The sequence below is a fragment of the Pyxicephalus adspersus genome, chromosome 3, assembly GCF_032062135.1.
Source record: "Pyxicephalus adspersus chromosome 3, UCB_Pads_2.0, whole genome shotgun sequence".
Classification (NCBI taxonomy): Eukaryota; Metazoa; Chordata; class Amphibia; order Anura; family Pyxicephalidae; genus Pyxicephalus; species Pyxicephalus adspersus.
Genome location: NC_092860.1, coordinates 28995418 through 29021476, shown reverse-complemented (window position 1 = coordinate 29021476; position 26059 = coordinate 28995418). Strand labels below are relative to the sequence as shown.

General features: G+C 37.1%; 2 protein-coding genes across 2 annotated transcripts; one reads left to right on the top strand and one right to left on the bottom strand.

Annotated features, from left to right (window-relative positions):
- Nucleotides 1-2739: 2739 nt before the first annotated feature.
- HNRNPK (heterogeneous nuclear ribonucleoprotein K) lies at nt 2740-9865 on the bottom strand. Its single transcript, XM_072404089.1, has 15 exons — nt 9735-9865; nt 8399-8483; nt 8182-8279; nt 7985-8041; nt 7049-7092; nt 6201-6273; nt 6005-6118; nt 5708-5836; nt 5324-5628; nt 5181-5217; nt 4641-4656; nt 4452-4516; nt 4192-4361; nt 3470-3548; nt 2740-2881 (listed from the first exon to the last, which is right to left on the bottom strand). The coding sequence occupies exons 2-14, from the start codon at nt 8445-8447 to the stop codon at nt 3509-3511; spliced, it is 1197 nt and encodes a 398-aa protein (XP_072260190.1). The 5' UTR covers nt 8448-8483; nt 9735-9865; the 3' UTR covers nt 2740-2881; nt 3470-3508.
- Nucleotides 9866-10286: 421 nt separating this feature from the next.
- Nucleotides 10287-20418, top strand: RMI1 (RecQ mediated genome instability 1). Its single transcript, XM_072404088.1, has 2 exons — nt 10287-10328; nt 17863-20418. The coding sequence occupies exon 2, from the start codon at nt 17875-17877 to the stop codon at nt 19417-19419; it is 1545 nt and encodes a 514-aa protein (XP_072260189.1). The 5' UTR covers nt 10287-10328; nt 17863-17874; the 3' UTR covers nt 19420-20418.
- The last annotated feature ends 5641 nt before the right edge of the window (nt 20419-26059 follow it).

The window sequence follows — 26059 nt, the reverse complement described above, 5'->3', positions numbered from 1 at the left end:
TTTTTCTATTGTGATCCATCAGTGACATAACTAGATTTCCCACTTTTGCATGGACAAATAAAACTGCCAGGCATTATTCCAACAACATTGCAGTTTTACACAATTGAAAAGGATGCTACAGATTACATTGTTCTGCCCACGGTACATTTATACCTTGTGTGCATTTATGACCCCTTGTACTTATAGACTGTGGAACAGCAAACTGCAATGGATTTTTGTTTAAACCATATGTACAATTAAGTAGTTAGTATTGTTTTATTGTTGCTGTGCTATCCTGCCTAATCTGGCTGCCTGCTCCCCAAAATAGTGTTCATGGGTGGCAAAGCAGTTTTGCTGGTAAAACAATGCCATTTGTGTATTTTTGCCTTTTAAAAAAAATTCAATGGAGATGGGGGCTTAAAACATGTCCATATCAACATTTTAACATGGGAAAAATGCCTCCCCCCATTTTTATAAACAACCAAAAACATTGAAGTTATGCAGCTGACTACCCCATGGTGTTGCTTTCAGACACATGCAGCATCATCAAATGGGAACCCTTAGCAACCTCAGAAGGCCCATGGTTGAGAATGGCTGTCCTAGATGCAGCATTCTGAAAAGTTCAAAATGTGTTCTTAGGAAAGCATTGGGCTGAAGTTTGTATTATAAACAGCCTTTGAGAAAACATTTGGCCATTTTAGCAACTGTTCAACACCTTTTTCGTTTACTAATTCCCCAACAAAGCTGCCCGTTTTTTCTTCAGGATGTCATTACTTGCATCCTGACCGACCTCTCAAACACCTAAAATTACATACTTGTAAACTTCCCACAGCATACGTATAGATTTCGGTAACTGACGAGTCACAATTGGGTTGTTATTGCTAACAAAAAGTTTTCTGCAGACCTAGAACTTTTCTGGGCCTGGCACACAATGCTACAATTATGTATGGCTATCTTTACAAATTAGATTTTTTGTGATCTACCTCAGAAAAGAAAAATTATAAAGATTGAAACCCCCTAAATATCATTGAAAACTTCAGATGTCATTTTGGTTCTCCTACATTTAAGGGAAAGGCCTCTAGCTATACAGTATAATACTAGTTTAGATCTTAAAAACTAAGGGCCAAGTGTGCTTAGCTTGGCACTACTTAGGTGTTTAGGAGGCAGAGTGACAGATAAATAAAAAGTTGTAGCACAAGCATTAAAGTTAAATTTGAAATTGAATAATGTGTGAAATAGTTGTCAAGCACTCAAGCTTAAAAGTTATATCCCAAAATAAAAACCTAAGTACTTTAAGACCAACAGCTTGCACTGGCTAACATTTGTTTTCTTCATACTAGACAGAATGCAAGAGACAACAGCTAGTTTAAAATTCCAATTCTGTTGTTTAGTCAGATAAAAACAAAGGTTTCACTGCTCACTGGCTACATCTAAAGGAATAAAAAAATCCTTTAAACTTTAATTATATTGATAAAAACTGAGAGCACAGCTGGTCATATCTCAATACACTAGCACAGATGACCAATTTCAGTTACAACATACCAATGTAAAAGTGATAAAAACAGCAATGTGTACAGTCGGCACATTGTTACAGTGAACACAAAATCCCCATTTTCAAACAGACATTTCAGAAAGGGGAAACCCCACAAAACACAAGATTCTAAATGAAGAAAAAAAAAAGTTTTGGAAAATACAAAAAAATTATTCTTTAGTTGCTCCTTTAAAGATCAATAGTTATCCCATTCAAGATGTGCACAGGACAGCTTAAGCTGAGCTTCAATCACCATGTAATAACTAAACTTGGAACATAACAAAAGAAAAATATAATTATCTTTAACATAAAGCAGTTATAATTCATTCAGCTCTACTAATTCTGTACAATTCTCTTGGAGTTGGGGTATTCTCCGCAGATTGTGGATTCTTAGCGCTTCTGGTTAATATTAACAAAATGCATCCAGAGATCCAGATCTTGGTTTGTAATCCATAAGCAACGAAAAGAGGAGGAAAGCATTCCATGTTTTTCATTGTAGCTGCTCTAAACAAAATATTTTGGAATCCACTTAAGCCTGAAAAAGAAATTCATATTTTGTTCTGGATATACACAAAAATCACAAACAAAGCACATGGCCTATTCCAAGCAGGAAATAACAGTTTGCATTGTTTTAAACGAAGTTGTGTAGCGTAACCCAATGCAGGTACTTTTGAAGGGCAACAGGCAAAAAAAAACAAAAAAAAAAAAAACACCCCAACCCTCAGAGATGAAATATTGTTAAACTGTTTCTGCATTTTCCAGTGTCACCAAATGTTAATTGTTTTGAGCAAAGAATCCTCCTAAACCTATGAAGTCCTTAACTAAAAGCTTCACTCTGTGTAACTGCCAAATTCTCTCTTAAGTTTTTAGCCTTTACAGCTAAGAAAACCTAAACATTCTCTAAAAGCATGGTAGACAACCCATGCTGACAAAAAGAGGGGTAACCAAGGCAGTGGTGAAGTTAGGCATAGCTTGCACTTGACAAGTTTTAAATATTTCAAATCTATATGGGGAGAAAAAAAAAAAATACAGCCATGTTTTCTAGTGCCTGAAAAAAGGACACAATACACAACTGTAGTTGTAAAATTAACACAACTGTAGTTGTAAAATTAACCTTAACAGGCTGAAAAGCAACAATTAAAAAAACATTTTGCGGACTGTAGTCCTAAAAACTTTTATCTAAAATCCCATCTAGATTTGAAAAATAGTTCAGAAACACACAAAGATCCTTTTATATTAAAACAGTTTTATTGTGAGAATAGAAATCGCTGTAAAACAATTGGACTCAAGTGCAAAGAGCTAAATTTCAACACTGCTCTCTGATCACTTCCTCTTCTGTAGCAATGTCTGTGTTAGAGCCATATATTAGGCCTGAAAAAGAAAGAAAACGTGTTCAGTGCTGGAGATTCTGCCAATAACAGTGCAGACAGATGGGCCAAACGCAAACAGCAAAGCTATATTTTAGGTAAAGCCTACAAAATTCTTTGCTATTAAATGTTAAAAGTCACACAGGAAAAAGCAAACCCACAGTTTACTAAATTTATTAAAAAAAAAAAAACAAGCCATTACCACCAACACCAGGGTGGATGCTGAAAACTAACAGGTCTCTTAACACACAGTTTAGGCAAGTGTTTGATAAGGTAACAATCTCCAAAACACCAAAATTAGATCATAAATAATGGCTTGTAAAGCAGCCTTACTCATATTGAATGCCGCCCCCCCCCCCAACTACAATACTAAACACATCCTTTGTTTCAGTTTTAGGCCATAACATATCAAACATTCTGTCTATGCCTTAAATGTATTACACCTATGAAGCAGAGGAATGTTTGTTTATTTTTTTTTAATCAGAAGCGAAGATAAAAGAACAAAAAAGGATGCAGGATTCCTTCATTCTTCACTAGTCTTAGAAAAACTTGCCAGAATACTGCTTCACACTATAAAAAAAGAGAATCTTACATTAGAACCCTTGAGCATGTGCCTCTCAATGTTTAGAAGTCAAAACCCATAAGCATAATCTTCAGAATACTGCTTCACACTATAAAAAAAAGAAAACCTTGCATTAGAACCTGTAAGTGCATTTTCTTACACAAAAGATGAGATTAGAGAAAAAAAAAAAAAATATATAATGCAAAAGTTAATACGTATGATTAATATGAAAAGCGAGTAATATTTATACAAGAATAAAAAACCCAAAAAGATTTGAAACATGCTAGAATATTAGGCAGAAAGAAAGGGTTAGTAAAAAGAAAGCTGTGAAACGCTGCATCATGACATCAAATCAAAACCCATTGTAACATGTCCTGTAGAGGCATGGTCTGTGCCATATGGCAGACCGTGATTTGTTGTCATTGCCGTTATCTAAAAACAACAAAATCACTAGTCTTCCACACAGAACTAAACCAACTTCCACTGAATTCTTCTAGATTTATAACCAATCTACAGGCACATTCATAAAATCTTGATTTAACAAATCTTTTGCAGTCGTTTCACGACAGAAAGTGGAACTGTTAATTTCATGAAGCAAAATTAGTATATACCAAAGTAGGAAAATCTAAAAAAAGGGAAAAAGTTAAAGCAGTAAAAAAAAAAAAAAAAAAAAAAAAAACTACAACATATAGATACTGTAAAATTAAGTTTAGTAAAACAAAGCGTGCAAACTCAGCATGCCAGTAACTCACCTGTTTTGAAGCAAGTATTGTGCATTCTGTATCTGGTCTTGGGTGCCTATGATGGTAATGATACGGTCATCTGATCCTTCCAACGGTTCATCAATTTTAATTGAAGCTCCAGATTCATGGCGAATCTGTTTAATCCTCTGACCTCCTTTTCCGATAATTGACCCTGCCAGCTACAAATACAGGAATAAAAATTCTTACTGTAAACACAGAAGTTAAACAAATTTATTTACACAGTACTTGAATATAAAAAGCAAACTTACATCTTTCGGAATTGTTACTTGTGTTGTTATGACAGGTCCACCTATATCGCCATATGATCCACGACCTGTTTAGAATAAAAAAAAAGTTATAGGCATAAAACACATGTACATATCTCAGAAAAAACGTTCCAGTGGACTAAATGAAACAATTTTTCACTCAAGGTGAAAAATATAAGCAGCACTACTTACCATATCCTGAGCCACCCTAAAGTTTACGAATGGGGGAGAAAAAAAAAAAAGTTAGCTATTTTTCACTTTAACAGACAATATTACTTAAATGTCTTTGCATGCACAAAAAAAAATAGTTTTAATTAAAGAATAAAGCTCATGAACATGTTTGTTTAAAATTACCTCGCATTACCAAAAAGTAACCTTTATTATAATGTAGATTTTGGCTATAAGACTACTTCACATCAATAATGTATACAAAAAAAAAAAATTCACATCACTAGTGTATATATAGGTTTGGGAGGATATATAATGAAGATGTGTATTTCAGTATTTTGAAGTCATTTAAGCAATGAATAAAGAGTAGATAAAAAAAAAAATAAAATAAAAAATAAAAGATATTGAGGCCGGTATTCCACCATTTATATACTCCCCGCACCAACTTAACAGTGTTTTAGTTGGGAAAAGTTGCACTGCCCAAATATTTCCATTAAAAAACCCCACACAATAGAATGAGCATTTGCTTGTGCAATATAGTCAACAAATAAGGCAAGTCCTTACCATTCCATCATAATGATCAGGTCTCCCTCTTCGGTCCCTAAAAATAAATAAAAAAAAATTAAACTAATGTTACAGTTAAAAGTTCAGTTTACTCAAGACTGCATTTGGAGAAATCTATATACACACACGGGCAATGTACTTACCCTCCTCTTGGTGGTGGGGGTGGAGGAAGAGGAAGATTACGTGCTCTACTGCCACCTCTACCACCACGACCTGGTGGTGGTGGGAGGGGTCCGCGCCTTGGGCTCATGTCATCATAGTCCCTTCTTGATTGAGGCATTGGGCGACCGGGTCCTGGAGGCATTCTATCAAAGCCACCTCTGGCATGCATAGGGAAACCCATGGGTCTGCCTCGTCTGTCGTCAAACATCATTGTAAAACCACCATAATCATAGGTCTCGTCATAAAAGTTAGGATCATATGGTTGAGCCCGTCCTTTAATAGGCGACTGTGTGGATGAGAAACAAAATGTAAGTAGATGTATAACAAAAATGAATATAAAAACTTTGAAGTTACTTTACACTTGCCTCAGAAATAAGATCAAGAATAACTTTGATGCATTCAACCACTCTATCAGGCTTCCCTCCAATAAGCACAACTCGATCTGTAGAATGAGGGCAACATTCCTGGAAAAGCTTAATTGTAGTCTGTGTGTTCTGGAAAATAAAATAGTTTAAAAAAACACTAATGTAAAAGCCAACCGTAGCAATGTTTCATGACTTTATAACAATTTGCATCTATCCCAGTAAAAAACAACTGACATTTAGACAAAGTCTAAATTAGATAATCCATGTTAAAGGTAACAGAGAAAAAATAAAAAGTACCTCTCTAAGTTCCTTGATCTTTGCACCTTTAACACCAATAATGCCTCCTGCCAAGGACTGATGGATCAAAAGCCTCAACTCACAATCAAAATCATTTCCTTTATAGTGTTGGTACTGGAAAGAAATACATATAATAATTTAAAAAAAAAATTGTACAGTGCTGGAATAAACCAAAAGAAAGGAAAATAAAAATTACCTCTTCTAACGTGGGAATGATTTTCTTCAAAATTTCTCCAATTGTTTCAATGTCTGCACTTATACTCAGTATACTGCGCAACACATGACATAAAGAAGAAAAAACACATGTTAAAAACACTTTAAAAACAAAATGAGATCACAATCAGATTGCTTTTCTTTACACATGCATTGTGTTTTTGCTTTATACTTCTTATAATTTCAAGGTAACTGGGTAGTAAATATTCAGAAGCTGGTAAGGCAAGGGGACTCTGGAAGGACTTAGATTAAGCGGGCAAAAAGGAGGCACAGAACTGGAAACAAGTGAACGATCACATTCCCCGTCACCACTATTTAGGAAACCCTTACTATTTGAATGAAACTTGCGGATTTCAGGGAAAGTTGGAAAATGCAATTGGTGGACATTGTATGGATGAAACCACTTAAACTTGAAATACTAATGGGCTTTGAAGAGAAGAAACACAAAAAGCAACATAAAAAGTGAAGTGAGAAAGAGTGATTAAGAGTTAGCACTTCATTAGAAAAGAAAAATGAAACAGGCAATGCTGAAGGAGTCAGGTGGGCCACGAAGACAGAAACCACTTAGAAAACAGCTACATGTATAATGTGGAAAATAAAACAACTTTAAAGCTATGCTTGTTCCCCTTTACTACTGAAATTAGTGGATCCAAAGACCATAACTTACATAGAAGATCAGTGAGGGAAGAAGAGAGGAAAAATAAAATTCAATGGGAAAAAGAAGACAGAAAATAAAACACTATGTAGGGGAAAACTAATCATATTAAAAGGCAGGTTATAATACATTTCTCTTTCTAATCAGGCAGTGAGGCATAAACTGTTGGGACATACCGCTCGGGGCCACTGCTGTCTGGGACTGAAACACTGGCATTGTACTGCATTGGTCATTGGCGATCGTGGATGTTGGCATTGGGCATGGGCATTCAATCAGAAGATGTCAGGAAAAGTGCCCGTTGGGCAACGTGCACATTTTTGGGCATAGCCAACCAGGGTTTTCACATGGGCGTTCAGGGGTAGATGGGCCATCATGATGGGCAACGCAGGGGCAAGACGATCCAGTACATGGGCAACGGAGATATGTGGCCAAAAAAACAAGGAGAGGGAAAAGGGGGGAAAAGCAATACATTTTAATTTAATACAAACTAGACTCAGTTCTCAATTAAACTTTATGGTACTAAGGCATACTTAATACAATAAATGTGGAAATTAACTACTGTGATAGAACTTAATAAAAAGCATTAACTTCTACATTAGGTGCATTATACATCTAATTCTAATGGCAGGATGGCTCGTGAGCATAGACACATTCCCTTAAACTTCTGATGAAGGATTCTATACAAAGTTTTGAATTCCTTAAAGAGGGACATTGATATAACATAATACATTGAGTATTTTGTAACATTACACTTGGAGCATGCAAGCATAAGCAGCCAGCATAGTATTAAGTCTGCTTTTTCTTTAACTGTATAACAATATAGAAAGAACAGCCGTGTGTCTAATCACACGAGTCAACCTACTGAAATTCTAAACTTCAGCTATCTTCAGATGTGTGCCAAGTATAAAAATATTTATATTTTAAATATCTAATATGGCAAAATAAATCATACAAGTTCAGAACACAGACTTCCTACATGTTCTAGGTTTATCACATGTTAAACTAGTATATTCTAAGGATAGTGAATCAGTGTTCCTAAGGTGAAACTTTTCTGCAAATAGTGACGTCTATAAAACGTTCAGCAAATCATCAAGGTATGTTAAACCACTCACGTCTGTCCGAAGCGCTTTTATATTTTTTCCTCCTTTACCAATCACTGCTCCTGCATTCTGAAAGAGAGATGGTTATTAAAATACAAAGCCAAGCATGAAACAACACTCTGCAAAGCGAATATCCATTCTCTCAGTTATGGTTCTATAATAGTAATCTGTAAACATTCCTAAGTAACATTTACGAACGGACAACATACTTTGCTTTGCAACAGGATACGTAGTTCAACCATCATATCTGTATTTCTTGATCTTTTGAAAGCCTGTTCCTCTTCCATGTCTTCCGCTGGACGTTTGCCTGCCGTGAAAAAAAAATAGGAAAGAAAAATGTTAACACAATAAAGGTTATCAGAGCAATAACTAGAGCAAAGTTCTGAAATGTTACAAAACACAATATAAAAACAGGATTTTCCTTACCGTTGGTCTCGGTGTTTGTGAATTCAACCTCTTCCTGCTCTGTCTCCATTTTTTTTCAATAGACTTTTATAGTAGTGGCAGCAATCTGTAAGGGCAAATTCATAGGAGATCACGGTCCATATCCACGTTCTGACAGACATGCTATCGTTCTGAAAACGACTAAGAGCAACCTAACTTCCCCAACAAGGTTATAAAACAAGAATAGGGGTGGGAGGAGCTTGTAAATGACACAAGAAAATCGTGCCAGCCTATGAAAACCCATCTACGTTAAACCATCTCATCTGCAATTCTGATTTGGGGTTTACTGACCAATCAAAACAGCCTCCCCCTTTACCACTTGGCAATGGTTATATCCAGCCAATAGGAAAGCTGACAATCAGCTTCTTAAACAACATCTGGCGCAGTGATTGGATGGGGTGGTGGCGGTACTTGGTACTGATCTATAAAGGACGATGCGTGTTCCTGGCAATAAAAGAATCTGAGAATTGCCTGCAACATTACAGAACACATAACTGCATTACAAATCAGAGAAATAGGGAGCAGACAGAATTTCCTTAGTCATTCCTCATAGAGGCGAAAAAAAGAAAGGCAATGATTATGTTGTGAAGGACAAGGCTCTTTGCATATGAAGCTATGTCCTTCCTACACGTACCTGGCGATATAATGATCCCGATGGATTGCTCGCCTGTGTGTGTGTAAGCCCCGTACACGAGGCACTGCTCCCCATACACAACACACGGGGGGAGGGGGCCGGCTGGCTGCACACAATAGGACGCAGAGCGGCCACAAGCTGCGCAGGTTTGTCACGATTTCCCCCCACCCCGATCCTCCTTTGTCTGGGTTTTCTAAGCTCCAGGACACCGGCCACACAGGCCCCGCCCCTCTGCCGCAAGCTTCCGCCACCAGCCATTTTGTGACTGCGAGAGAGAAGACAGATAGACGGCATGGCGGCGGCAAAGAGCACACACAGCCCGCGAAATATCCGGCTCTCCTCACACAATGTAATATTAAATTTTCCCTTCACCAATGCGTGCCCTTCTGCCATAATAACCTACCTAATCCTGAGGAGAGCTCGGCTACTCCGCACTAACATACCGTATAATACACACCGAAACCGGCATCCGAATAAAACCCGCTCTCACCTCAGGCCTTCACCTTAATGTATAGGAAAAGCCTTTCCACAGACAAAAGCCCGCTCTCTCGGCCAAACAATCCACCACACAACCCGTGACGCACGCTAAAATAAAAAACCCTCCCGAGCCCGCTGCTCTATTATCTTCCATAAGGCCAAAACCATCCCTCATACATCTCCCGATCCCGGGGCAGCCTCACTCACCTCGAAACTCCGCCGCTCCCAAGCGCACTCCACCAACGCGGCCAAAGCACAAGACGAAACCACACAAGGGCGCAACCTAAAGGGCTAATAAGCGCCCGGCTCTCTTCACGATTGCTGATTGGTCTCACAAAAAAGGAAGTAGTTTGATTGGCTGAACGTGAAGCCAATCAAAGATAATCACGCCCACTCCGCACCTAAGGGGGATTGTGTGTATCAAGCTAGGTTGAATAGGAAGGCTGGTTGGGGGAAGGAAATGAAAAGATTCGGGGTTACTTAGCATGCAAATGTGTAATAAAAGAAGATGAAGGTGGTGTACGGCTCTTGTATGAGAGTACTGCATATGTGTGAGAGAGACAGTGCAGACGGCGATATATGTTTATATATTAACAGATAAATCTACTTATATAACAATATTACGTTGTACACTGGTCGAGTTTATGTTAATTTTCGTTGAATCCAGCTTGTTGCTAAGACAATAGAACGAATAGCAGCGAGGCGAGAGGAAATCTCGCGATAAACGCGGACTCGCCTCAGGCAGCTCTGCGCCAATCACTGAATGCCGATTGGCTATTGGCGCCTCGTCTGAGCTGACGGGTGAGTGGAGCGCGGGAGAGGTGCGGGGAGGCGGCACACAGGACGGCTCTGTACCGGCATATGGGGGCTGTTATCATGGGTTCTCACTGCTATAATAAAATGGAAATTGCCAGCTGTTGGTGCTCTGTATATAACTCACACCATGTGTGGGCGGCTGTACCTTATAGACCATTCACTATGGAGCCAGGCACAGGTCATTGTCTATGTCCATTATGGAGGTGAATGGGGGAAGCTAGGCACATGTTATTGTCTATGACCACTTTGTGGGTACCCAAGCACAGGTCATGTCTTATGTCCACTTTGGAGGTGAATGGGGGCGGTTACACATGCACTATGTGTGAACATGGAGTGTGCCTGGCTGCATGTACATCATTGTCTATACTCCATATTGGGGGGACAGACATTAACCCTTTTAGTGATTTGCATGCACACTTAGTCTGCCTTACTGCTTGTCCTTGCAGATACATATATATATATATATATATATATATATATATATATATATAAATATTATGGCAGCCAGGCATACACAGATGATTGCACATCATTGCCTGGTATGTGTGTACCTGGTTGCACATTATTACCTTTATTCTCTATATGGGGCAGCAAGGCATGACCTGATTTGTGCACACTGTCCGCTTGGCTGTACATCATGGCCTATTTGCTATCCCACTATGGAGGTAAATGGGGGCAGTTCTGCACATTATACATGTGATCCCGATTCTGTGCATGATCTACAATAAAACGTAGAGAAAGTCTGGAGGCTGACATTGTTAAATGTTTTCTTGTGTCCTGTCCTGCATGCTTGTTCTGAATCAGTGCCACTCAAGGTATGAATGCAGTGGTGTACGATCACCAAAGGGCCCCTGTGCAAGCAGGCAGTGTATTGATCTAGGCATATAAAATAATTTTCCCCCACATTATTTAAAATGGGCAGCTAGACTGTGAAACCTGTACACATTAAAAATTTTCCAAAAACTAAGGAATCGCGTATCAAAGCACCACATCCCTAAATATAACACCTTACACTTGCACATAAACATTGAAACTTTAAAGATTATTTCACACTTGACAATCGGTGTGAAAATGTTTTTCCAATTAAAACAGACAAAACCTGCAAACAATCAAATGGCCTTTACATGTAAGGCTTGCATATCAATTAGCCAATTCTATGTGACAATTACATCAAAGAACTTGTGTATAACCCCAGTTTCTGTATATACAAATTACAATACAATGCAGTAGGGCACAATATAGCCGATTTACAGCAATGGTGAGGGATCATGGAATGCCTCTATTCCAATGCCTGATCATATCAATGGGGCATGAGAGAAGCTTTCTACAGATCTTAGGCGCCAGGAGTAAAGTTGCTGTTTGAAAACACTGAGATTTTGCAACCGGGTTTACAGTTGCTCTAAAGTGTGCAGGGTCTAGGCTTACATAATAGAGTGACAGGCCCCTGCACATGTTAGCCCCTCACCCCCTGCGGGCCCTTGTGTAGCTGCACTATTTTTGCAGTCTAAATAAAAAAAAATATCTGTCCCAGTACTGAAGTCAGAGAAAGTCCACTTGTACGGTGGTTAGCTGTAGCAATTTCCATAATTTTCCTTAGATCCCATTAGTATTTAGCACACAAGACTTTAAACCTTAAAAGTTAAGAAATCTGTAAACCTTTACATGGCTCTAAATTGTCATATTTACTGGGGACCTGGCGTACAATGGGTTCTATTTATAAAACAGAACCAGACATTCATTGGAACATTTCATAGTAGAAAATATTCCAGATCCAATGTAAGTGATTGATTTTTCCACCAGGAATATTTAAGTGAATGTCAGATTCACTATCCCACTGTGTTATCAGCATAAATCTGGACTGCTCACAGGGCAGCAAGTATTGGACCTAAAGGGGCTTCTTATTCCTTAGCTTAAAGGACGTGATTTATTGGATTGGATATTTAGATCTTCAAGGCTGGAGAGGATACACTTTCATCAATGGAATTAATTGCTTAAAAGTAATTTGCTATTTTTAAGCAAATGTTTTCAAATCCTGGACAGGATCTTTTACAGTTTTGCTAGATGACCCAGCTTCACTGATAGAAGTGTATCCTCTCCAGCCTTGGAAAGAATTAACCAGGTCCATGGAGTCATCCTGGACAAGGTGTCCTAGGTCTTTCACAGGGAAGGCTGCAGTTATAACTACTAAGACTAAAGCCCCACACATGTGTCAGATGTTTTCTATATCTTTTAATGTCCTCGTGCAGTCCCAGACATGTATGGGTGTCTTCTAAATTAGGCCTATTTACATCTCACATTTTTTTATAACAAACAATGGATGCTGGTAGGCCAGCACTCTGTCATACTCATGCAGGAGTATGTTGGAGTAATATATGTAACCATAATGCTACATTGTGACCTGGCATGTAGTCAGTTACTTCATAAAGTTTAGTAGTTTGTTCTCAGTGGTTGGTGCACCCTGTACTTGCCAAGAATTTAAAATACGTATTTATTGAAAGCAGTACAAGGCAAAAAAACAGATGGAATGCGACTAAATAAGATAGGATAAATCTAAAAAATGTAGTGAAATTAAACGGAATTCTTCCAAAACTCCCATTTTACATTGCTTGTGATGCTCCCACCTGTGCTTATTTCTGCTTTATTTGGAAAACCTGCCAGTGTTAAAAGGATAATTTTTTGTGGTACCTCTTAAAGTAAATACATGTTTCTGCTCATGCAAGGCAAATTAAAATGTTCATGTAAATGCTGCCACTGCTAGCTGTACATATTAACTCTTTCCTCTGCAGCCGGAAGCAAAACGAGGAAGCCCTGGGCGAGTTCTAAGCTGCAGCTGAACTCATTTGATAGCTTTGGGTCTTTAACTGATCAGGTTTTAAGGATGCCCCATTGGAGGTAGGGTGGTATGTGCTAGTTATTTTTCTTTTCCCCAGTGGTAGAAAAAGTAATGGAAGATAAGTTTGTGTAGCTGGGGGGCAGAACTTTTTGTGAAATAATTGAAATAAAACATAAAAAAAAGTATGCTTAGTGCCACTCCATTAGGATACAATATGTGTGTTAAACCTAAATGCATAAAATAATACAAAGTGTGCAATACAAATCTTCATAACATAATTTCCACTCCAATAAGGTCCCAGTATGAAGTTCCCCTGTGTGGTCCTCCTTCTTATCATGCAGAAACACTGACCAGATATAGGACAAGAGCGTTCTATATACTCTGTAAATGTTCTATTATTCACAGACTAGAGATCCCAAATCAGCATTGGGTATATTCTCTAATGTGGCTTTTATATTACCAGCATAGATAGATGAAGCACAAGCAAGCCCCAACACAGCACAAAACCATTTAAATAACTTTGTCATGTGCAGTCCATATTTATTGTACAATACTGTGTAATACGCTACTGGGACTTTTTTAAATAAAGGTTAATAATAAAGACAATGCAACAAAAACGTTAATTCACACATTCAGTGTGCACCAAGCAACATTTTGAAAACAATCCATCTTGCATCACAGCCAGCTAACAATGTTTTTTTAATATGAAGACTATTTGAAATAATAGTTATGTAATATATTAATATATTACTTATATTCAAGGCTCTTCAGTTTTTCTTTCTCATTTCAAAAACTGGTTGTTTTAGCTTCCCCCAAATATTGGCCTTCGACAATGCTGAGAATATTCGACTGTGACTGTAGCAGAAAGATTAGATTGTAAGCTCCTCTGAGAACTGTTGGTGACCTGACCATGGAAACTAAAGCCGTGTGAATAATTTTGGTGCACCTAGAACTGGACACTTGTATCTCTTTCTGTCTGCAGTAGAATTATACCACACTTATACATATTAGAATCTTGTGCAGTGATGCAAGATATTTTGTTTCCAAAATGTTGACTCTTCATGGTGCTAGGTGCACACTGAATGTGTGAATTGCTAACTTTTTTGTTGCATTATCTTTATTATTAACCTTTACAAATTATAATGCCGTAAATAGCAGCAAAAGTCTCTCAGTTTATTTCACATAGCTTATTGTCTGCTGTGATGTTATATGCTTTATTAAGATATGTATTTTTTCCCCTGGATTTTACAGCATAGTTCAGGAAAATGTGACAAAAATGGGTTTCAGACATGACAGAAAAGTAACAGGCATTGTTGGCTTGTCTGACATATAATCATATTGTAATCGAGGATAAATTGGTGCTTTAAACATATTTATTATTCCTCCCACACAACAGTATTTTATAATCAGTGTTTCGCAGAATTAGTAGACGTTTGTGAGGTACAATACAATAATTTGCATATGTATAATAAGCATGAGGCATCTATTGCATTGTAATGCCGGCCGCAGTAAATAGGGAAGGGAGGCGTAACAAGGAGGCTCAAGAGCCTCCCTGAAATGATCCCTCGAAATGATCCCTAAAGATCCTTTGTGTGTACATATTTAGGTAAAATTTGGATTTTCCAGCACCCTGGGATGATATAAATTTCCTGTTCTTAATACATTGTACTCAGTTTAAAAAAATGCACAAACATAAAGTAAAAACAAATAAAAATCAATTGTCTTGGATAGAATTTAATAAATCCTAAGAGGTTACAGGTAACAAATTCCTGGCAAAAATGGTACACTTTAAAACTCTGCAACTGAAAAGGCCTTTTTTTAACCGATCTATAAATCATTTGTCTGCTTCGGGCTTTTAATGCAGTACACACAACATTGCGTACAGTAACCCATAAACACTAACTAGATGTTCCCTTTACCCGATCACTGCCAAAAGTTAAAATCTAGTTAAACTGCCAAAATGTCTAGCTGCTATGGAAACAGCACCTCACTGCAGTTTGCATAGTAGGTCAGTTATAAAGCATGTAATACTTATAGCAACCAAAGTTCAGAAGAAGTGGTTAACAGGTCTTGGCTGCATCATAAAAGTATTCATACATTTCTTTTGCTTCCTGCGTTTGCATTTTGTGTGCAAATTGATGCAAAGGTATTCAAGTTGAGTTGGTAAACTGGTTATGGTAATTTGTCTTGCATCCCTTGTTTGCTTTGTATTGTGTTTTGCCTTTCAGATATGTGCTACCTGACCAAATGCAAACAAATCTTTTGAGATGCACATCTTGCTGTTTTTTTCTGAAAGCTTTGTTCAGATCTTCATCAGAACACTTTGTACAGGCAGTGACTACCACATTAATTACTGCATTGTTGAACAAAGTGTGGCTGCAGACTTTATGCTCAGATTCCCATTCATGTTACAGATCTGTTGTAGTGCTATTCCTCGGGGTGAACATATGCTATGAGAAGATAACATACATATATCATGTACTTGGGATTGTTGGTGATCTTTCTCCTCTGATTTTACTATAGTTACATATTAATTGGACGTAGACAAGCATTAACATGCATACCAATTTATAACATTCAAGTGAAAAATATAATAGCTCAGAAAAAAGTATAAAAAACTATTGTTCAGAAAAAAATTATTTAGGAAGGATCTACCCCTGTTAAAAAATATAAATAGGGGTAATTCTTTTCTGTTCCCTCTGTATATTTACAATATCTATTTATGTATAATTGGCACCCTTTTTTTGCAGTGATGTTGATGTATTTTCAAGGTGCCATTGAAATGTTAGCATGTGGAAAGTAATAGACATCTCCGCCTAAAGGAAATCTGTACTGAGAAAATATGGCGTTTACCCATCCAGATCTCCACTTAAAAAAAAAAAAAATCAGTTTTTGTTGTCAGGCTGATCCAACAAGCTTTAACATCAGGAGTTTTGATTTTTCTCTGGCTTTCTAAACTACATGATTTTCATGTACCTGATTTTTCCTTTTCAGGTCTGGAAGGCCAAGTTAAAAACTGAAACGATTATGATTGTTTAACTATAATCCACCAATGATGTACACACACTAGATATGATCGTTTGAACGATGCAGGAAGTGACGTGTACTGGAGAAAGTGTACCGCAGAACAATCCACGATCACTGAATGATCGTACATACAATAGATACGAACGATCGTCACCAGCGACATTCCTCGTTCATCGGCGTTGGCCTGTCGTTGTGCACTTTTTTTTGTTAACGATTATCGAACAATCGTCTGTTAATCATTCGTCTCCGAAGTGTTTACGTAGCCCTACTCAAAGTATTGGTTTTAGAGATATTTTAGCAACTAGCATTGTCCAGAAAGAAATCATCAGTGAAAGCCTCGTTATTACTCTAAGTACAGGTTTTATTGAAATGATTTGTACCCTGCAAATTATATCTTTCCCAAAAGAAAGCCCTTTTTTCTTTTGTATTGGATAACCATTGTCATGGAAAATGTGGTTTCTGAAAAATGTAACTAAACCACTGCATGTAAGCGTTTTTGTTTTTTAAAACACAGAACACAATGCTAAAAACTATTGAACAATTATGAATGATTGGAAGATCCAAGCATGCATTTGTAAGCCTTTGGAGGCAAAAAGGAAAGGTAAAAAATGTCACCAGCACCAAAAGGTCACCTAATTCCCATTGTAATTCCATGTGTATCAGCATCCTTTGTGAATTTACAGTGTGAAATTAAGAACCGGCTATATTCATCATTATCAAGTTTGTTTTAAATTAAAAACAGGTAAATGTGCACTCTCATGGTCTCATTCCTTGGATCTAGTAATTCCTGGCTGAATTAAAGTAAGAGTACTACTACGGTTACATTTATTTTCAGCTGGAAAATTTAAAACTGTGTGGCTGCAGGCACTGTGAAGCTATACATCCTTAAATTTATAAAAGTAGCAGTGATATTGTTTTTCTCAGCTCACCCGCTTCTTCCTCCCATCAGTTGGCCTGAGTTATTAAAGCTCTCCAAGACAGGAGAGGATACACTTTCATCAGTGAAGCTTGGTGATCCAGCAAACATGTAATAGATTTCCTAAAAGTAATTTGCTATTTGTTAGCAAATGCTTTTCATCCCGGACCAGATCCAATTCAGGTTTGCTGGATCACTCAGCTTCTCTGTCGAAAGTGTATTCTCTCCAGCCTAATAGGTCCAGGTCCACCGTCTCAACCACCTTTACGCCTTCTCATATCTTGAGTAAACCTGTAGGAATGAGGGAGCAGAGTGATGAAATTCAAATTGAATAAATTCACTGGTTCTTTTGGTGCTTATTTGTTTGATTTCTTGTTTTTTTTTCACTTTAGTACCAGTGGTAGGGATTCATATCCATTAAGTCAGTGGATGTTAGATGAGGAGGTTTGATAATTACAGTAGATGGTCTTTGTCCTATTTTGGTTGAAAAATAAATAAATAATACCGTAGCCATTACATCAAGTCACAGTTGAGTACTGTATGTAATCCATATATGTATGCTTGTATATGTTTCTGTCATCAATATGTATACAGACACATACAGTGGCCATTAGTAACCCTGCACCTACAATGTAATGGGCTTATCCTTGCCATTTTTTTGTAGGATTGCATATACAGATTTGAATTTATAATATGAAAAAATATGTTGGACTGTTTTAACATTGTCTTTCTCCCCCCTCCAGGTTTTGAACAAAATGAGTGCATATGCTGTTAGAGTAAAAACATGGCTGTCATCTACTTGGCATGTTAAAGTACCAGATCCTTGGCTGGAAGCTTGCATTACCTGGATTCTGGAAGAAAATGGTGGTTCTTCATTTACCCAGGCCGAAATTAATAAACAAGTTTTTGAGCAATGGCTTCTCGCAGACTTGAGAGATTTGGATTTCCCAGTGTTGCCAACAGCTATCCTGGATTCTCTAAAGTTTGAACTGAGTGGGTTTTATGCCATACAAATAGACTCCTTGGTTGATGTCAGCCTGCCTGCATATTCACAACTTCAGAATTTAAAAGGACGAGGCAATGGAAATGACCAGGTTACTGCTACAACACAAGTAACACAGCAACCATGGGAAGCAAAACCATCTCGAATGCTCATGCTGCAGCTGACTGATGGAGTACAAAATGTTCAAGGGATGGAATATCAGTCTGTACCAGCTCTTCATGTTGGACTTTTACCAGGCACCAAAATTTTGCTACAAGGTACTATTTGTTGTCGTCTGGGTGTCCTGCTTCTTAAACCAGAGAATGTGAAAGTGCTTGGAGGGGAAGTGGAAGCTCTTTCAGAGGAGAATTCACAAGTTAAGATTCTTTCAAGACTAATTGGAATAGAGGAAACCACTGTGCCACAAAGAGCACCCGGGCAAGATCAGAGTGCGATGCAGCAGCAGAATGCAATAGAGCAAGCACTAGGGATATCTGATGAAGATTTGTTAGCAAGCCTTGATGAGAATGAAGAATTAACACTCAACAACACCGTTCCTGAAAGTGGGTATCATAGTAGAAGCGACAGTTTAAGCTACAGTATGAGTGTTTCAGCGCAGAACCAGGTGTTAAATATGACAGATACAAGAGGGTCCATCATTCCAGCTTCTAATGAACCTACTCAGATGTCCACAAGAGATGATTTTGAGGAAGTGTATGATTTGGATGATGAGTTATTATTGGAGGAAGAAATTCAGAGAGAAGTGGAGATGTCTATGAGTCAGATAGAGCCAATAAACAGAAATCAGAGTGCCTCTACAGAAGGGTTTACTCCTTCAGCTATTGCTCCAAATGCTCTATCTACCAGTCAGACTACCTCTGGTTGGACCATTGATCTGGACAGTCCTCCGTTCACTTATTTGTCTGTTCTTTTTAATGACAAGAGTACTGCAATCAAACAGATAAAACTAAAAGCCTTTATTGTAACTCTCACTGGAAATCTGACAAGCAGCAGTGGTATTTGGAGTATTAAGGCTAAAATATCTGATGGTACTGGTTACCTTGACGTTGAAATAAGTAATGATGTCCTTACAAAACTTATAGGGTTTTCAGTGCCTGAGATGAAAAAGCTTAAAAAGGATCCTACTCAGCAGAGCAAACTTAAGGCTGGCATTCTCACATGTCAGACAGAACTTACTGATTTCTCTGGCATAATGACTATTTCATACAATCCCACAACATGTGAAGCAACTGTAGTGGCTTTAGAAGATGTATCCGATGAAACTAGACTCTTATTAATGAGACGGTTACACCTGTAATTGTTTTTCTCTTTATTATTTAGCCCTTCCTATTATACTAATCTGCTATGGTATTTAAAGACTGCAAGTTAAGAAGTACAGAAAATACACTAACCATTTGACTTGTATGGCTTAGTGCAAGGCTGTCCAAATCCACTCCTGTAAGGGTAGGATCTGTGCCCATTTTTAGAAAGCAGTCAATTAGGTATGGCATGGTATGATTTACAAAGAATTAGATCAGATCATGCCTAAGATATATAAAAATACTGGTTTAGAGCTGCAGCATTCTCCAAGATTATGCCAAAATTGCAGTACCTTCAGTAGCAAGGGGAATAGTCAGTACCTATTGATTTTGAAATAATTTTCCAGGTTGGATTTTAGAATTCAGACGTTATTAACACGAACATTGCCTCATCAGAAGCAGTTAGCAAACACTGTGCACTGTATGTATATTTGTTGTTATGTGGGCAGACTAACATGTACACATGCACTAAAGCTTTTACACTCTGATGCGTGTTCTTTGCCCTTTATTTGATGCATGCCCAGGCTCTCTAGTTTAGATATTGCTCCTAAGTTTGAGATTTCCTCATACTGAGTTATTTTAATTTTATTTGCAGAAGCACTTAAATTATTTAAAGGCTACTATATTTGAAACAAGTTGCTCTGCTTTTTTGTTCATATTTGTATATAGCTAACATTCTGTTCAGTGTTGTTATCCATTTTGGCCAATTCAAAGATTGTGCTTAAAAAACTTTTTTTATGCTGCTTCATACTTTTATACATTTCCCTTTCATATGGTAATTTGTATTTGTCTTTTTTTTTTAAAAAAAACCCTGTATTGGGGATATTTCGGTTGCATTATCATATCTCCATATCTCTTTATGTACAGTTTTGTTTTAAGCAGTACATTTCTTGAAGTTTTACATACACACTACGCTCTCATAAGATTCAAATTGTTTGTTTTGTAAAAAATGTTTATCAGGTACAATATAAAATAAATAAAGGAAATACAAGACATCGACTCATTATTGCTGTGATTTTCTTTAGTATTCTGACCGTATTCCTCTGCATTTGGCTCCTTTCTTATCTAATCATATCACTAGTATCCTTTTATTCTAAATAAACCTGAATGTGAGCTTACAAAAATGCAGGTCACGCATTCCAAGATTTCAAGAACCTCCTACTCTTTGGACCGACTACAGCCTTTCCTACACACTTATCTCGTATCTGACAAGCAATTGCTTTCCTACTTAGCAGCCATATGAAAGACCGATAATTCTGACTGCAAAAGATTATATGTAATTAGGACTGAAGGTTAATATTGCATATTGCATTTGTTGTTTTTTTTTGTTAGAGATCATTATTAGTTGTTCTAATAGCAATTAGAGACAGCTCCCTTTTTTTGGAGCCATACGTTTTAAAGAATCTTTATCCAAATGCTTAAAGTGTACAGAAATGTGGGAGTTGTTGCTAGCTTGGTTTTACAGATGCAAGTGCTGGATCTGTTATCTAGATCCTGGCCAGTAATCATATCATTTAAACATAGTGAAAATCTGTCATACTTGCATGTTTAAAGTTTACAGCCAAAACCTAATTTCTGTTTTTTTTTTAGGTTAGAGAACCGTTAAAACCACTAAAAGGATAGGAAAAATAGAAAAGGTGTGCAGTTTTACATTTTCCCTGACTCCCAAACAGGAAGTATAAATGGAAACCCCTGAATGGGTTTGCTAACCTGAATATTTTACTTTGCCTTCTGTACAAGTGCTGGTAGAAAAATGTTGGATTTACTATTATTTTCTGTTCCATTGCAACTAGTTATCATATAAAAAGCACAATAGGCACAATGGAGAAAATACAAACTTATTAGCAGTCTGTACCAAAATTAAAAATGTGAAGCACAACAGAGCCTTCTTGCAGGTCTTGCTCCCTCTACAAAAAGGGTGTTTTACTTTATTACAGAGCCATTTAACTCAATCTTGTATGCCCATGGGCATGCTAGTTCCACAGCTTCATATTTTAGAGATGTATTTCAGATTTAAAACTGCTGTTACAGATATGTTAGCTATGCATGGTTGAGACCCACTGTTTCTCAATGCCCTCACATTAGATGTGACCCACTACAGCTTTTAACTGGATCAACTGGCAGTCTTCTCCGCTGGCCATGGCCTATGCTGGCCTACAGGTTCCTTAACTGAGCACAGATAATGCATTTTTGAATGTGCAGTATAGAGGCCTTTTTGCAAAACACTAAGTTGGTGGCTGCCATGATGACTTAGTAAAAGACATACTGACTTGAAATGGAATAAAAATTATTTAATGTGGCACCCCCATATCTTGTCCTTTTAAATTCCCATAAAAATACCTTTGGGAAATTTTCTCGGTTTTGACTTGTTTGTTTACCACACTTTATGTTTTAAGTTGAAGCCTCACCTTGATGTACAACTGACATTTTTTTTCCTCACTTTTATTGTTGGATTGCAAAACTGGAATGAGAAATGCTTTGCATTTGTACATTTTTTCTTTCTAAAATTTGAATAAAAATTTATTGAAACAAAAAAAAAATACCTTTTGGGGAAAAAGTAACACATTTAAGGCAACCATCTCCACATCATAGTGTAAGAGGGGACCCATGTTAGAAATTGTGTGTCATTTATTCATCTTTTCGATTGATAAACCAATTATCTAAAGGGTACCTAAACTCAGAATTTTCACTTTACATACAAGGGTAGAAAACCCTTTTATGTAAGGTAAAAATTCTGTTCTTTTTTTTTTATTTTACGTGCAACACCCTTTAAAAAAAAAAAAAAAGGAGCCCTTTTGTCAAAAGGGAAAAAATAGTTTTTTTACCATCTACGTCACCCCTGATCTCGCACCTGTGTTGGGTGATGTAGGAAGAAGAACCTGGAGGTAGAGGAGAGGTTGGCGGCGCCTGGGGACTGATACCGGGACGATGTGGGACGCAATAGAAGAGACCTCCAGTCCGATCGACTTCTCAGGATTAAAGTTAAGTGTATTTTTTTTTTGTTTTAGCCGAGGTTTGAGATTACTTCCTCTTTAGGTACTTCCTGTATCTCTACCCTGGAACAAATATCAGAGCCATGTTTTCACCCTTTGTAGTCTACTTCTGAAGTTGTTGAGCCAAGGCAGTCAATCACGTAGCATTTTAAGGAGCAATTCCAGTAATGGCATCCTCCATTCTCATCTATGTACAGATCTCCTTTAATTTAAAAGTCATCCATCTAAAAAGATTTCTATTACAGATTTTACTTTACTTCCTGTTCTCTACTTTCCATTATCAGCATGTCTGGAAGTCAGGGTACATCTTATAAGGATCAATTTCTTGCAACGTTATGCTTTGCGAGTTTGTTGAGCCATTTAAATAAAAACTTGACAAAATAGTCTGTATTCTTCTGTTTTATTGCATGTGCTAAAGTTTTGCATATGCTGTCCATTGGTGGTTTACCAAAATAAATATCAGACCTTTTATTTATTGATCGTATTGTTAACATTTACCACATGAACAGCACAAATTCCTTATTTCTGTAGTCATTGGGTAAAACATTTTTTTAATCTATATATTCTCATACATTTAGGCACAGAGGGGCTGATTTAATAAAGCTCTCCAAGGCTGGAGAGGGTACACTTTCATCAGTGAAGCAGGGTGATCCAGCAAACCTGTAAAGAATTTCTTAAATATAATTTGCTATTGTTAGCAAATGTTTTCAATCCTGGACCAGATCCATTTCAGGTTTGCTAGATCACTCAGCTTCACTAATGAAAGTGTATCCTCCCCAGTCTTGGAGCACTTTCATAAATCAGACCAAGTCAGACAGAGTTTTTTACCATCAGATTTTACTGCCACCTACAGGGGAATTGATTATTGTCAAACATAAAATGTTAGACCAGTCCAGTATAACTAGCATACACCAATTTTCTGCTTGTTTCCTAAGGGGTACAACTTTCTGTAGCTCTGCTGTACATAAGACTTACCAACTTTTCTTTTTAGGAAATCTGGTTTACTGGAAGAGCTGTTTTTTTCCCTATTGTGGCTATCCAGACAGCCATAAACTTTAAGAACACATCTAGACACCATTGAACTGGATGTTGCAGGGCTAGCCTGGAAGTGACCCTTGGGTCCTGGGTTGCACATAAAGATGCTGTGCAGACCCTGTTTCTCACTTGCTCTGAAAAATGTTTGTTTAGGAAGGGGTAGGCCAATCTGGCTAGGCATTGGAACCCTACTAACCCTAAATATTAATTTTGTTCTTTGCCAGTATTCACTGTAAAAAAAAGGTTAATGTTGTAGGTATGAGAGCTGTCCCCTTCTGGAAGGGGTTAAAACCTTTTTTTTCTTTCCCACCAAACTGTAAAAAAAAAGCACCTTCCTGCTGTTTCCCCTGTTTGGAAGAACCCAGTGGGACTCTGATCTTTGGTTTGTTCATCCTGCCCACCTGCAGTGACTTATCCAACCCTCATCTGCTATCTACATTTTGAGTATCACAGGTGTGACATGCCTTGAGCTAGTTGCCTATTTGCAATTCAGTTAGACACAGGGAGTAATACCAGCTGTGCATCATCTGCTGCTTTCTACTGGAGTCTTGGTCTGGTGTGTCTGGTATGTTAGGTGCCAGTGGCCCCTTCCACTTCTTTATCAGAAGAGATCTTCTTTACAGTCATGCATAACTTTATGGCCCAGATTACTCACTGACTGTAGAGGCTGTACATTGATACCTTCCACCACATAATCTATAGATTGGCTTAGAAGCCTCCAAATTTTTGGTACTAAACATCTGGCCATAATGTCAAAAAAAAGGACCATTCCAACTCCTATTGATGGAGCATGTAGCATCAGCGTGTTTCTTTTACCAGTTCTGTAATTGGTTTAGGTTGATTTAGAACTCCAAAATTACAAAGACTTTTCCATTGCCCCTATTGTTTGGCATCGTCCTTTATGAACATTAGAATTATTCTGGAACTGTAAAGTTCCTTTTTACCTCCACATTTATTTTGGAGTTAAATTTGTTGCATGAGTAGAAGACAACTAGTGGATAAAAAATATATACAATAATATTGGATGCATACAAAAATCCACAATCCAAATTTAAAAAAAATTTAAAGATTCAAAGGTATTTGTTAAAAAAGACAATTGACCTGATGAAACCACAAATGCCACCTTTCCTCGAAAAAAAGCATGTGCCTGGAGGTTGAGTCATAACATTGTAAGAAAACTATAAAGTTGGTTTCCGCTACTTTAAAAAAATCTGTTAAATACCATTCATCTTCTACTCAGTCAACTTAAGAGTGCTTTAAAGTTGAAAAAGTGGTGAATTGTTTTACTTTCATTGAGAACACATTCACATTTGATCAAGTAAATACTATGCATTACAATTAGAATATTGAGATTGAGAGGAAGGAAAAGATTTAGGCAAACAGAACTATATTTTTCATATACAGAATATTTTTTTTTGTAAAATGTAGTATGTCCCTTTTTCTTTTTAAATGTCATTAAAAGGTAATGCAATTTATACAGAAATATGTTGTTGTTTTTTAAAATGTACATATATAGTATACTATTTAAAAAATGGTTAAAAAGTACCTTACCTAAAATTTGGTGTTAACAGGAAAAAGAAATCCCAATATAAATTATTAGAATTTTTCATTGACAGATCAGCCCAAAACATTACAATCTGAAATCTGGGTTGGTGAGATATAGGTTATTTTATAGATTGCCTGTTGGATTTTTTTTACTTTTGTGTATCACAAAATTAATGTACAAAGATGGATAGGAACAACAAAAAAACTCAAACAGGTACAGAGGTTAGAAATATTAGCAGGGAAATTTCACTGTTGAAGTATCCAAATATACAGTAAAAAAATATTAAAAGTGTCTGAACACAGCAAGATCTACCCATATCTTGTAATATGTGTCATCGGATCAAGCCTCTCTGGAGTTGATACAACCAGGTTTTCTTGTTTCTAATATTTACATACAATACTAGATTGTTGTCAGTATTGTAAAGTTCTGGGACCATCTACACCTCTTGTGATAAATATGATGTAATATATATTGCATATTGCAGAAAGAACTATGTATAAAATCTGGACATACTAGAAAAAAACAATAAAGTAACATTGTTGTCCAAAGTGACCAATCATATTCCTTTTTTTTAATTTTCCCAGGGGAAAATTAAACTGGACTTGTCACTACTGGAAACCGTGCCTGCTTTTGTTCCTATTAAAATTTTTTAGGTTTTATAAATAGACCCCATATTGATGTTTCAGTATTGTCCTGTTTTACTTGCTGCATTGCAGCATCTTCTCTTCAGATGTGTTTGCACTTTCAATGTTTTTTTCTTTTTTGGAAATCAATGCAGATGAGTGAGAGTGGCTCAGTTTTAAAGAATGGATGTTAATCAACTTCAGAATATAATTAGTTGCTGGTATCCGCATTTCATTATAAGGTTATGGAATAATTGCTCAGCGGGTCCTCCATGTCTGCTAAAGTAGAAGTGACAGAACATATTATGGCTAAATTATACCTTCCCAGCTGGAAAAAATATTGTGAAATGGCAGACATCTTCAAATGCATTGTTTTAAAAACCAACACACTACACATTAAATCAGACTGTATGTGTTATTGATTATGTCCTTAATAATCACC

What these genes read in the sequence shown, in the direction of transcription:
- HNRNPK (XM_072404089.1), bottom strand. Translation starts at nt 8,447, where the DNA reads ATGGAGACAGAGCAGGAAGAGGTTGAATTCACAAACACCGAGACCAAC. An exon ending in GTATCCTGTTGCAAAGCAAA is followed by an intron (nt 8,042 to 8,181) that starts GTATGTTGTCCG and finishes TCTCTCTTTCAG; the next exon opens with AATGCAGGAGCAGTGATTGG. An exon ending in TAAAAGCGCTTCGGACAGAC is followed by an intron (nt 7,093 to 7,984) that starts GTGAGTGGTTTA and finishes TGACCAATGCAG; the next exon opens with TACAATGCCAGTGTTTCAGT.
- RMI1 (XM_072404088.1), top strand. Translation starts at nt 17,875, where the DNA reads ATGAGTGCATATGCTGTTAGAGTAAAAACATGGCTGTCATCTACTTGG.